The sequence below is a fragment of the Manacus vitellinus genome, unplaced genomic scaffold, assembly GCF_001715985.3.
Source record: "Manacus vitellinus isolate BGI_N305 unplaced genomic scaffold, ASM171598v3 scaffold_0_pilon, whole genome shotgun sequence".
NCBI lineage: Eukaryota > Metazoa > Chordata > Aves > Passeriformes > Pipridae > Manacus > Manacus vitellinus.
The window spans coordinates 6,972,420-6,986,940 of NW_021938789.1; the positions used below are offsets into that span (position 1 = coordinate 6,972,420).

The following is a 14,521-nucleotide window of genomic DNA, read 5'->3' on the forward strand; positions in this document are numbered from 1 at the left end:
CACCTGCTCCCATGAACAGAGAACTTAAAGAAAATTGGTACTATAATATTCCTGAGAAGTAGTTGTTGCACCTGAATACAAATTATTTTGCAGCAGTAACCCTGCAATTACATGGTTATTGTAACAGTTATAAGGATAATGGGAATTCTTGTATTTCACTCCTTGTCAGTTTTGTACTTATTGGGTGATCTTCGAAAATATATTTTCTCCAGTATTTTTTGAGAAGAGTGATATCTCTACATACAACAACATGGAAAAACATGGCCAAATTAAACATGTGACAGCACTTCTAAGATGTTATTTTTCATAAAGAAATAACTACTTTGACCAGAGTTAAGTATTTTTGGTTTGAGTATTTAAAAGTTTCTACTTCTGAATTTACTTAGAAAGCAAATATTTAATTTACAAATAAAACCTGTTTGGTCAAAATTTCTCACCAGCCCACTTGCAATGTACTTGCAATGAGTAATAACTGGAATATACTAAGCATAACTAACTTAAAGGTCTTCAAAAAAAAAAAAATTGTCCTGTTGTGCATGAAGACACCAAAGCATAAGCAAGCAGCTTGAACTTAGCAAAGCAAGGCCACTGAAGCCAGAAAGTCTACTTTTAGAGTAATGCCCCACACCTCACTTGAGTACCACTGACCCTTGCCCAGGGCTGTGCCAGTGTCTGTATGTACAGGTACATACACTGGGTGTGTATGCACGAGCCCAGGAGAGGGAGAAGTATTCAATGAGCAGTCACACATCATTCTGCCACAGCTTGCATGTCCCTTGGCTTGAACAAAAGAACCACTAACTTGCACAGAAATTTTGGCTGTGATGGTCTGACGCAGCTTGAAGCTTGCCTTCTTCATCTGTCCCTTACCAGGTTGCATCCTGAGCTCTCAAAGGTCACCTTTGAAGGGAGCCTGATTGTTTCCAGAAAAAGGAGCATGCTTGTGGTTTCTGTTCTCTCCACACCTATTGCCTACCTTCCTCAAAATTGCTGTGATGTATCTTCACTTTTCCTGGAGAATATGCTACAGTGTCTATGAGACAGCATCTGCTCTCAACCTGTCCCTAAGAAGCTGCACAAACTGAGGCACCCTCTTAAAGCAAGTGGTCACTTCTCAGAAAAGGCAAGCTCTTGAGATACAAAGCATTTGATACCAAACGACCTACGAATTCCTGTAACAGCAAATATTGCTAGTGTGAACTGAAAATTCCAAAGGAAAAGGCAGGGAGCTGCTTTCTGAAGCCAGCTGGGAGGACAGAGCATAGCTGCTGAATCAGTCAGCCCCAAGGGAGGAGGTGAGGTGCCAAGGATCACCTTGAGCTCTGTGCACAAGAGAGAGCTGAGCTGTGTAGAGGCTCTGCCATGTCAGATACCTCCTGCAGCAATATCCTGCTAAGGCCTAAGGTTGCTGTAGCAACCAGAGTAATTTAAGAAATATTGAGAGAGAGAGGGAGCTATTGTACCAACAACAATAAAATAAAAAAGTAGAGCATGTCTTAAAACATCCTTTTGCTCTCAGAAAACAGAAAAGGCCACAGTGGAGCCATAAAGGAAGCAGGCAGTTTAAGGAAAACATGATACTGAACAAAGTTATGTGTTGCAAGATGCTAGAACACAATGGACTCCAAACATTAAACAGCTAACAATAGAGATTAACAGTCTTGCATCATCTGTTGACATTTTCTACTGCCAGGTACTTCCAGAAGGACAGTAATAGGAAAAGTTGCCAGCAACGAGGCTTCTAAATGACCAATAAAGGCAAGACTGTCTCACAGAAAAGACACTTGAAATGGTGACTAATTTACCATGTTGTGCTTTTGGCTATGTTATAATAGGTCGCTTGAAAATGGGTTTCTTTATTTCCTTGCCTGTGGAAGGCAAAACAAGGTGATTTGTCAGAAGACTGGATTCATTTGGGGGAAAAAAAAAAGAAAAAAAAGCCTGTTCCAACAAGGACTTTGCTGTTGTATTTGACAGCTGCAAAATAAGGACTTAAGTTTAGAAGGTATTCATGTATGAGTCCTTTCTTGCATTAAACATGTTCTCTGAGGGCTGTGAAACTGTGTTCTCACCAATGAAGATTCTCCAAAGTAGATTCACTAGAACACTGCAGTCATTTAAATCTGTAAGAAAGTTGGATGTTTCTAGAAATATCATAGAAACATTTACCTGTTTCCTCAATGCCATGGAAAAGAGTGGATCAAACATCAACTAACAAGCCTTCAAAACACAGGTAGGTTTCTTTTATTTTCCTGCATGGTGCGGAAGGCTGAGGGCCCCTTTGAAAGGTCAGAGACAGTAGAGGTGTGAATGCAAAAGACTTGAATAAAGAGGGGTGCAGACGATCTTTGTGAGGGCCAACATGATTTGGATATATCTTTAACTTCTTTTTCTGTGCCTAACTTGCACTCTTGGACCTCTATTTAGTTTGACATGGCATTTCATCACTGTATTGTAATAAACAATCATAGCTCTCCACCTGCCTGATTTTTAAGGAGTTCTGAAAAACCATGTTGGCCTTGCAGCATATTCTCCCATTGACTTCAGAGAGGGTTTCTCTTGAAAACAACTGAATCAAATAAGAACCATGCCATGAAGCACTATGCTGTTCTGCAAGAAATATCTAAAATTAAAGTAATTTTTCTGCATGAAGCCCAAGAACCAGCAAAATCCTGTGTGTGTTCTTAATGCATGACTACAGAAGTATCTCATCAGCACTGACTTGGCACATACTCAAGAGTCATTCAAATCTAGATCTACCTAGTTGTTGCTTGATCAGTTACCTGATGAGGTGTCAGTTATACTTCATCTTCAAATGTATTCCCATGAGAAATGGTTTCTAATATTTTTATAATATGATTTTCTCTGGCTTCATGGTCTTGTATTTACCCATATTAAAATTTAAAACCTTGTTATAATCATTATTATAAAAAATAAAGGTTGTCTATACATGTGTAAACAAACCATTAATCTTTGTTTCAGCGAAATCCTGTTGAATTAAACAAACATTTACTCAATGATCATAATTATAGTGTATGTCAGTTTATACAGTCCCAAGTGGATTTAATCTATGTAAAGTGCCTTTAAAATACTGCAATTATTTTAAAGACACAAATGAGTCCAGAGATTTAAGAACAAGATCACTCTAGTAGACTGTCTAAAGAAGTAGTCTGCTCCTACTTTTTTGTTTCTTTTTGTTTTGAGGACAGATTTCTAAACTCTGCTAATCCCCATTGGGGAGACAATTATTACAATAATTTTTGTTCAATTGATTTTAGTGAATGTATTATAATAGAAATAATTTAGTGAATAGTCAGGGTCAGTTCATACTGGTGATCAGATGTCTTTGAGAAGGAAAAGGCTACAAAACCTATGTTATTTAACCCTAATCAGGTTACCAGAAAAACACAAAGGAATTCCCTATTAGATTTTTAACTGCTAAAAATAAGTTGATTCTTACCTTTCCAAAACTCCCTTTCCCAATAGCCCGCAATATTTGAAAGTGGTCAAAGTTAACTGCAAAATAAAGGAGAAAAGAAAAGGAAAATAGTTTGTAGCATACTAAGTCAGAATCAGAAATCAGATAAGAAATATTATATTGATTCCAACTAACATAATTTTACCATGTGATATTCACTTTTTTTCTTAAAACACCAAATATATTTAATAGGTAACAAAGAGGAATTTTGCTTTAAAATATGCTACATTCATTTTGTTCATCAATTCATCTTGGTCCAATGCCTCCAGTGCTCAGTATCTCCAAAGAGAAACATATCTCTGTCCTAACCAAGTAACAAGACATAAGTTAGCATTGTGCAGCCATTAGTATTTTCCAGAAATATTATGATCTATTAAAAGTGCACTAAGTAATTCAGGTAAGTAACACCATCTTCCTACAGATACATAGTAATATAAGGATAGTATTGTTACATTAATCCTACATTCTGTTACAGTGATGGAAGCTTTTCGCATGATGAGCTAGTATGATCAGCCCCTCCAAACTTTTCCACCTTAATGCAATAAATAATAGTAATATTGTAAGACTATTTCATTATGTAACATAAGTTCTGAGAGATTTCATTTTAGCTTGGTAGTAGACTGGATTAACTCGCACTTCGTGAAAATCTGACAGCACAGTCTGACCTAGACACTGAAGTGGTTTGCTGTGAGGGTGAGTGAGATTTCATTTCTCAGAAATGCCATTATTGTTGTTGCATGAGACTGAACACAGCATGACCTTCAAACCTCTGTTTCATTGGTAGATCTGGTGGTTTTAAAAAAAATCCAACAACATCCTGAACAAAATTGATGCAAAGTCACTGAAACACAAACACGAGAATGTGTGATACAGTTTTTACAGTCACTTGTCAGAAAAGGATCACAGTTGGAGCTAAATTCAGTGAACCAGAGATGACAAAGTTCAGTGCAACTTAACAGGATTTTTTTAATTTAAAACTTTCTTATGTTACTGGCTTTGGCCATGGACCATCATCTATGCACCTGTTATTGCTGCAACAGTAATCTGCAAAATTATGCAGACAGGCTGTCATTGGAAAAATCATAGAACCATAGAATGGTTTGGGTTGGAAGGGACCTTAAAGATCATCTAGTTCCAACCAACCTGCCAAGGGCTGGGACATTTTCCGCTAGACTGATTTGATCAAAGCCCCATCCAACCTGGCCTTGAACACTGCCAGGGATGGAGCACCCACAACTTCTCTGGGCAATCTGTGCCAGTGCCTCACCACCCAAAAATGTGGCTCAAATCATGATGAGGAAGAAAATCCTGTAAGACTAATAACACTTTAAATAAAGTGTTAAAAAAACCTGTATCATCTTAAGCAAAGCTTTGTGTAGAAAGTTGCAATGTTGATATATATCAAGACACTAAAAAGGGCTAGTATCTTACTTTCTCGGTTGCAATAATATCTCATTTACAATCATTTGTTTGTTTATGTTTGCTTGCACTGCCTTCAAGGAAACATGGTTGCTCCTTTCATTAGTGCAGCTATAGTAACCACCTTTCTGGTAATTACTGGAGTCAAATCAAGTCCAGAGCTGCCAGAGCTGAAAGCAGCAGATGCTAGTCTACAGAAACAAAGATGGTGAATATGGCAGTTTTAGGATTTGGATACTGAAATAAAAACGCTTAAGCTTGCAAAGGATTTATAAACTGCTTGGAAACAGAAAATTGGAAAATAAATTTTGTGCTGAATCATGTAAGAGTTAGGGTTACCCAGATGTCTGAGAAGCAACATTGTCTGTCAGCAAGCTGCAGCTAGGGTCTCTGCTGACAGTTTTTACCGGTGGGTTGCTCTCTTGTAGTTCTCGCTGGTCAATATTGGTCTGGTGAATAATATAGTTTGGCAAAACCACAGTCCATGTAAACTTACAGCCACTTAAATCCTGTTTCCACAAGTCATCCCTGCCAGGTACTTGACTGGGTTATCTAAGATGATCCTTAATTTAGGTAGGAATTCAGCACAGTGTTGAAAATATCATAAGCAACATGTTAATCTTACTAACTCCTTTGATAGGAAAGAGGCATCGATTTTTCCCTCCAGCATTGTGGTGTTGTCTGTGTTACTCTGCTTTAAAACCTTCTCATGTTTCTTGCTTATTTTACCAATTTTTTTTTCAACAAACACGTTCCTTGAAGAAAGATTAGTTTGAATTTGTTCTTTATTTTACAGTCATTCAGATGAATCCAGTTCCCAAAACAACTGAAAAGCTGTTGAAATAGTCTGTAATTATCTTGATTTCAGTCAAGCCACAGTTCAGTAAGACTTGACTATATTACTTTCTGAAGCCTGACTGGTTTTGAAATGCATCAGTTTGAAGAATTATTTTGTTTTTGTAAAATTAAGATTAAGCATTTACTTTTGGATATGAATAGGACATTTTATTGTCCATATAACTTTTATTCTGTATCTCTGTACTTCCTTCTTTAGTGTGTTTATTGCTCTGAATTACTAGAACAACTTATTATTTTAATGGGATTTAATTGCAAATTGGATTTCCACAAGACTGAAATTATTAAGTGAAGCACTAGACTGTGGAATTTAGGGTAGATTATTAGTAAGCCAAATAAGTGGTTAAAAAACATAGCCACAACAATTGGTCAAGTTTTATTACTTTTTGTGTTTAACTTGAATAGAAAGTGAGATGTTGCAGTTTCTTATCTTTATTAAGAAAAAAAATATTATTTTCTTTCTACATCTCACTGTTCCATAACCCTTATTTAAATTAAGGTGCAATGATTGCAACACATTTCATGCAAGAGAAAACAAAGATAATTTTAAATAACTGTGGAAGTATGCAAACATACCTGAGCCTATGTCTGAAATGAGCTAGACTTGCAACCACTGTGGTTCTTTGGAAAGGGATAGTTCACTTAAGTAAGACAACTCAGTCTCTTTTGATCACTCATAACATTACAGATTCACAAACTCAGGCAGTTCCTCCCTTGGGATATCAGGAAAGAATAAAAAATGGCATATCTTTGCAGTTGAGACCAATACCAAATTAACTGAGTAAAACTGTAACACATCAGCCATGCACAAGCCACATTAGCTTCACAGCCCTGATAAACAGTGAATGGTTGAGCTGAGTTCACTGCCACCCTGGTACTATGCTAGTCATACACTTTGGGTGTTTTCCTCGGGTGTTTTTAATCTCACACTCTCAAAATTTTTGGCTAATTTTTTTCATCACACTTTTTTATTTTAAGGTTCAGTGTGTGGTTGGTTTGCTTTTTTTTTGGTGAAAATTCAATGCCAAAAGGCCACCTCTTACTCTAAGAAGAATTACAGCTCATCATGACCTCTGTCATTTCCAATGTTTGAAATATCAAGGTTAGACACTGCCATTTTCTCTGTGCAACGAGGAGATCACAAGTATTAAATTCTTGTCCTCCAAAACATGACAAGTCCAGCTCTTTTGGTGCCTGGTGTTGTAGCTAATGACATTTTTCTAGCACAAAGCCCCACTGAGATAATCGTGTGGCTGGCAGAAGGACATTTTCTTCAGTAACAGTAATATGACTATTACTCTTTTATAGCTTGCTTGGTATCTTTTACTCAAGAGAAAAAAAATATTTCCCAACTCCTTTGGAACTTCTCTCATTTTATCATCACACCATACTTTGGAAGTCTTAGACATGGACTCTGAATTTCAGTCTAAAACTACTAACAGTTTTCAGAAACCAAAATTAGTTTATATTGTCTCCAGGAAATTTTTCATACAGGTAAACCCACAGAATGAGACTTTTATTAAAACAGTATGAGGGAGTTTCTTTAAAGTCACTTTGATTTTCACCAATTTGGAAAAATCAAGTGTTATGATCTCTCCTCCCCCATCTCCCAGCTTTATCCCTTAAAAACCATCATTAATTCAAAACCAAGAAGGAATATGGAATAAACCAGATATTTGGCTATCTAAGGGAGCAAATAGATCAGCATTTCATAGAATAGAATCATAGAATCATAGAATCGATTGGGTTGGAAAAGACCTCCGAGATCATCGAGTCCAACCCTTGGTCCAAATCCAGTCCATTTACTAGATCATGGCACTCAGTGCCACGTCCAATCTGCGTTTAAAAATCTCCAGGGACGGTGAATCCGCCACCTCTCTGGGCAGCCCATTCCAATGCCTGATTACTCTCTCTGTAAAGAATTTTCTCCTGATATCCAACTTAAATTTCCCCTGGTGGAGCTTAAGCCCGTGCCCCCTTGTCCTATTGCAGAGTGCCTGAGAGAAGAGACCAACCCCCACCTGGCTAGAACTTCCCTTCAGGTATTTATAGACGGTGATGAGCATTTATGACATCTGTTGCATGATATGGTATTAGAATGATGGATGTCTATTAATTTCAGCAATACTCTCTCTATATATGCATATAAATTAATGAATTTTTTTCTTTACATTTATTCACACTCAAATAAACCTCAAATTCATTCTACTGCACAGATTGAAGTCTCTTTTAATAACTTTAAGTGCAAATATACTTTTCAATTAGAATCAAAGTTTTGAATTAGACCCATTTCCAGCAGTTTGATCATGAGCAAATACAAGCTAGATGATGGTAATGGGATTCACAAGCTGAATTAAAGGTTTCACCCTGCTTGCCAGGAAAAGTAAAAAAACGTGGTCCTAGCCATTACAGATACTTGATCAGATATATTAGTATACTCAAAAACTATCAGGAGTATCAAGAAGGATGGTGCAGTGGTTTGTGACTGAATTTTACACAGGAGCCCCTCTATTGCCGCAGTCTTCTCATGTGATTTTAGGCAAGTGCTTCAATATCTTCTGCCACTGTCTGTAGAAAAATGAATCATTACATCTCTAAGCAGCTGTAAAATTATATATGGGAAGTACCTTAGAGCTCAGCCATACAAGTAATTGGGAGAGTAGCAAGAACCAATTCAAGTAATGGTGTTTTATAAAACCACTGCGAAGACTGAAAGTCATTTTTAATGTGGGAAAAGTCTACACCGCTGGGGAAGTGGGGGTACAGAAATCAGTAGACTGATTTAAATCCCACACATCAAGTTACCATAGAGTTGAGAACAGAACCTGGCTTCCACTTCATACTACACCATTTCTCAGGCACATCTTCCGAACTGCATGACCACTGATGGAGCAGATATATGGTATAAAACTTTCTAGCGACAGATAGAATAAGTATTTCTTGCTCCACTGCTCCCCAGGGATAAAGTATACTTTGGGGAAAATATTCACATCACAGATTATTGGGTTTTTAAAACCACACTGCAAAAAATCTGGATAGTTGTAGTGGAAATGCCTCTTCTTTTTTTAATCAGCGTTATATACATAATGCTATATGTTAAAAAAAAATGAAACATTTCATATGCATTCAGCTCTGCTGCATTATTCAAGAGTGCTATGGTGACTTGAAAAACAACAACAAAAAAAGTTACATCAACACAGATCATTATGTGTTTGATTTATGATACCATGAAAGAACACAACATTTCTCCCCTTTCATTTGTAATTTTAGTAATTTAAAATATTCTCATGTTACTCATCATTTGTTCAAGTGTAAATTACATCTAGCTCAAGAGGCAATATGTATATTGGGTATATTCTAAATAGAGCTGACATCTGTTTTCTCACTGCAGCTGAGGAATATTTACTGCATGTATATGTGATTAGTCCAGATATACTCAATAACCATTACCTGAAAGAACTTTGTATCTCCTAGAGAAAACACCAATCAAACATGGCCAAAGCACAGGCATACACATACTTTGCATAATATAAAACAAAGTAGAGGCCTTTCAATTCAAGAAAAAGTGGAAGAACTTCATAAGCTAAATACAGACATTCTCCTTCTCTAGTTGAGTCCCACTGGTTTATTTGGACTGTCTGGCAATAGCCAAATCCAGAACATGGTCACTAAGACATTATAAGGTGTGCAGTAAAGCCATATTTTTAATAGAATGATCATTTCGAGATATCTATCTGCATTCTCACTGATCTCAAGAGAAAACAGAAACAAGGAGATGTGATATAGCCATTAGCCAAGAAACTAGATTTTTATGTAAGTCTGAGCACTGTCTTGCAGGTCTGTTTTGGGATGTTTTAATACTTCCTGTTTCTGTAAATCAGAAAAACAAAATAAAAACTAAATCAAATTTTATTCTAGACTTGGCCTGTATGATTTCACCTGAAAGCCATTGCTATCAGGATTTCAAACTAGTTCTGCAGTCTTCTTTCTACATATGTCTATTTTTCAGACGCTCCAGCCTTTTCCAGGGAGAGCCAGGGGAAGTGCTGACAGAACCTCACTAGGTCTTAGCAGGCATGAGACCTTATTAAAGTTGTTACTTTCCTTCCACACAAAGATGCATAAGATGAGTAAATACGTAGATACAGTCATGTATCTACTCATATTATGTATCTACACATATCGTCTACTCAGATATTCATATTATGAGTACTCAGTACTCATAATAAAATCACCAGCTTGAATGGACATAGACAGGGCAAATATGAACAGCGACCAAAAATTAGATTAAGGGTCATAAAATGGTTTGGGTAGTCAAAAGAAGTCACATTCCATTATGCTCTGTTCATGGTTAGTGCACTAGTGAAGAAAGATGCTGTTTAAAATCAGGAAGAAATAATATTTGCTGACAGAATGATAAAGCCAGGCATGTCTTCAAGGTGAGCAAAGAGCATAAATCTGTACAACTTCGTAGGGTTCTGAGTAAAATGAGACATGGCTATACATTATTTGATTGGGAAACCTACTAGTTAGAAAGTGATAAATAACTGGAGGACAAGAAAAAAGCAGTTTCAGAGCTGATTTTATCTTATTAACGATGAATCATGGTGTTTTCTATTGTATTTAGGGGGGTTGCATTTAAATTGCATTACAGTGTGTCAATTCTTCAGGATTAATGAGTGTTTTAGTCTCAACATAAACTGTTTCTAATTATTATGTTAATATTTTTATAATTATTCCTTTATGTTTATATTTGTAGTCATTAATTTATAATTATTTGCAATTAGAAAGAATTGAAGATCTTTGTACATCAAACAAATTTTATTTAAAATTCAGCTAATTTTGCTTTGGACTTGAAAACACTTTTCAGTCTGATCATATTTGCATACTTTCCTTTCTTCGGTCGGTGATACATTTCTGTATTATCAAAAGACTTTAATTTCAGAACTCTTGGTTGATCCAAAGCAGCTTTTTTCAATAGTTAATTTCTATACTGTGCTTCCTTGTGAAGCCATCTGCAAGATGAGATCATTGGCTGAACAATATCTCCTGTTATGCAGGTATTCTCACAGCACTGGCATGATATGTGTTTTATTCACTTAGAGCTGGTGGTGTGTTGGGTTGTGGGAGTTGCAAACAGGTACAAGATTTAGGTCCACCTCACATCACATCATTTAAAAGTGTGGGGATTTCCCTAAATGGCTGGGGAATTTTTTGAATTTGTTAAAATGAGTACTGGAAAGAACTACAACTGACTACCATTTTCCAAAACAGACTAGAAGAATTTGGTGAGTCAGCTAATCATTTACACTGTTACAGAAACAGGCATGTGTTGCCACAACTGAAATAAAATTGAAATTCCAAAGAAAATTAGCATTTGAATATAACCAAGCTGCAAAAGGAAAAAATTGCTAGAACTGATTTTCAAAACTTTTCTTCCCTTTTAATTCTGTAAAAGAACATAATTCTTTTTCTAATGCTATTCTGTAAAAGCTGAAAAAGAAATTAAGATGAGATCTTGCATTCACAAGGAAACTGTGACTCCTTGGTAAACAAGAATCTGTTTGAACCCAAGATCAAAGGAAAATTTCTCTACAGAGCTGTTTATACCTTTAATAAGTCAAATTAAAATCATACTGACATTAAATACATCTATTCTGAAAAATATATCAAGCAACTACCTGAAACCTGTAAAAAAAAGCTTCACACTTGGACAAGTAGAACAGGCTACAAATCGTTAGAGCTTTTCTCTGAGGGAAGTTTAAACTGAAACTACTGAGTGCCATCCTACAGTCTCAAGACCTTCTCTGAGAAATTGGAGATATACCACCAAAACAAAACACAAGAAAAGTCATCTGATGCTTTTAGGGATGTGGGTGTCGACTTCTGTGAGACACTGGGAGGGATTTACAGATAGCAGAGATTTGTCTTCATGCCTTGTCTGCATGCCACTGAAGTCAGTACAGAGAGTCTTACAGCTGTTAACTGCAGTAGGATTTTGGTTAAGAACACAGTCATTAGTCTTTGCTTAAAGTCTACTGAAAAGTTGTCCTATGGTAGCCTTAGTAAGGGCTTCACCAAAAGCATCAAGGACTGCAGGGGTTCCTGTGATTGCTATCCCATGGAAAAACAAAAACTTATTGCTCTGTGGAAGATGTAAGAATGTTTGGCTGCTGCTTTGCTCCACAAGAATTTTAACGCAGATTTGATGAAATTAGCTGTTCCTTTCTGAAGGATTGAGCACAAATAGGTGTTTACTGGCAAAGATTAATTGTACTGATCAGAAGAACTCTTGTGGCTGCATCTCTCTCCCACAGTGATTCTTGAGAGTATTAGATTAAAAAATAAAGTAAATTTTCTTGGCTTTATGCCTCTTCAAAACTAGTCCAAAATTTAACCATAACATTTTCTAATTGGATATTTTAGTGTGTTGCCTCTGTGTCTTCAAACAGGTTACTCTGCTTCAGGGGCATACAGCAGTACACTCTCAGGTGGCCAGGAAAAAAAGAGTAATTGAAAAGCGGGTTCTTACTTGCCATGGTTTGCTTGAACAAATGCAGGAAGAGATGAGAGGAAAAACTATTCTTTTAAATAAATAATTTCAATCTGAAGGATACAAAGCAATATGGAAGTTCTGTTCTTTTGAGTAAGAATGTGACTTCAACTCCAATGGAAGCAGACAGAAAGTTATGTAGTTTTGGAGTTTTTCTTATCCTTTTGCTTTTCTCATCTTGCCATTTCTCCTCTTTTCCATTGGAGAAGGAAGGAACTACAAAATCAAAAGGTCTTCACTGATCTCAGCTAAAATTAAAAATTTCTGAGTATTCATTCATTATGTTTTCTGCTTTGCTGTTATTGATGTCTATCCATGTATACATATCCATGTAGAGTGCATGTGCATTTCTGGGTTTTTTTCTGAAATTAAAACATTGCAAAAAAATACTACTTCTCATTTTTCTTTTGGCTTTTCACAGGAAAGATTTCTATTTTTGTAGTGTATGTTTATAATATGGGGAAGTAGAAATTATTTATATTTCCCAATATCAGAAACATAACCTATGTGCTTTAGAGCTTACACACATACCAAATTTCTCTCAAAAAGCACCTCACCAACACCGTATCTTAACCCTTTGTGATCCTCTTCCTGTGATGCTATGACAAGAGCATGTGATCATCTCAGTAAAAGACTTGTTCTTTGAAAAACTGACAAGAAAATGAGGTAATCACATAGAGACTACCTCTGTCACGTTGCAGACAGCAGGAACAGAGGAGAGCAAGAGCACCCCTTTTGATGGCAGTATGGGTGTTTAGACTGGATTAAACTAATTGTGACATCTTATGATACACCTACAACTCTAGAGTTGTTAGAAGTCTAGTTTCAAGGGCAGTAGAACGAGATAGTCACCTTCACAGGGGAGTTACAGTGCTACAGTACAGAATTTATGTTTACTTTAACAGAAATTGCTTTATATCGAAGTAGAGATCAAACTCTGATCCCTGTCACATAATATATACTGACTCTAATACTTGCATTTTGTCCTCACACATAAGTGAGCACAGGCAATAAAGGTAAAGAAAAATTTAAAATAATCTGCTAAGTAGGTCTGTTGACTTTGATGACAATCCCAGGAAGGCAACCAATTAGCCTTCTGAAAATAAGTAAAAATAATTAGAAATATCTTATGTCAGAAATATTTAAGCTAATACAATCTAAAGTACAATTGCTTTATTTGAAGGCAAAGTTAGTAATTTAAATTAATGAATTTTAAATTTTTTCCTATTAATAAAGAACAGAGAAGGTCAAATAAAGCTGACAGAACTAGACACAAATTTTAAGGAACACAAAATGTGTGTTGTCATTGCAAAAAGTCAGCTGGACAATCTAATAGGGATCAAGCCCAAGTTCATAGCATGTTCTCATTGGCAGCACAGTACACAACAGGAAAGAATGACTATCTGTTTAACGTCACCAGTGATGATGTGAGTTGCAAAAAAATTAGCACAATGATATGTTTTACTTGTCTTTTTTGGGGATAATGCAAGATCTTCAGAAGTCCTGATGATGACTAATGGTACAGGCAATAACCAAGGTGAAACTCCCTTGACAAATATCTAAGATTTAAAACAGCAGCAGTTGACACAATTTAAAAGGGAAAAGAGACAAAATATGATAGTGGCAAGCATGAATGTAGGCTAACATTGCAAAAAAGCAATTAAATTTATATCCAGGATATCATCAATGAACAGTAAAGTTCAGAAAGGGGTAGAACTAGTGCACAATACAGACATAAAGTGGGGAAGACTCAGACTGTGACTAAGAAGAGAGATCTGTGCAGAGTTGACCCCTTGCAGGGAATCACAGACAAGACACTCTTCTAATGCTACTTTCTTGCCCATGGAGGTGGAGGGTCACTGACCTAATCAATCTGAAAATGTGATACCATGGACTGAGAGCAAGAATTTGAATGCTGATGATGGGCCATTGGCCTAGATGGTCTTGATTGTGTAGATCAGTTTAGTGTAATCCTTCAGCAGCATAATTTTAAAGCAGCCCTTTTCAACATCTCATTATCTTCTGTTGACTGGTTAATCATCCATCCATTAAGATAAAAATACCCAACTAGAATTCAAATACAGGGACTTTTAGATTTAACAGAAAAGTGAAAGGAATATGGAGTACTGAATCTACTACTCTTTTTCAACAAAGAGCAAATAGCAACAGATTTTTGTGAAAACCCAGTAATGACTGATCAGGGATTTTAAATATTG

General features: G+C 36.3%; 1 protein-coding gene across 1 annotated transcript in view; it reads right to left on the reverse strand.

Moving 5' to 3' along the window:
* STK32B (serine/threonine kinase 32B) overlaps positions 1-14,521 on the reverse strand; it is a 175,221-nt gene that overhangs the window by 142,600 nt on the left and 18,100 nt on the right. Inside the window, exon 2 of the mRNA XM_008920905.3 lies at positions 3,461-3,516. Coding sequence (XP_008919153.3) covers positions 3,461-3,516 — 56 coding nt within the window. The remainder of the gene's footprint in view (positions 1-3,460; positions 3,517-14,521) is intronic.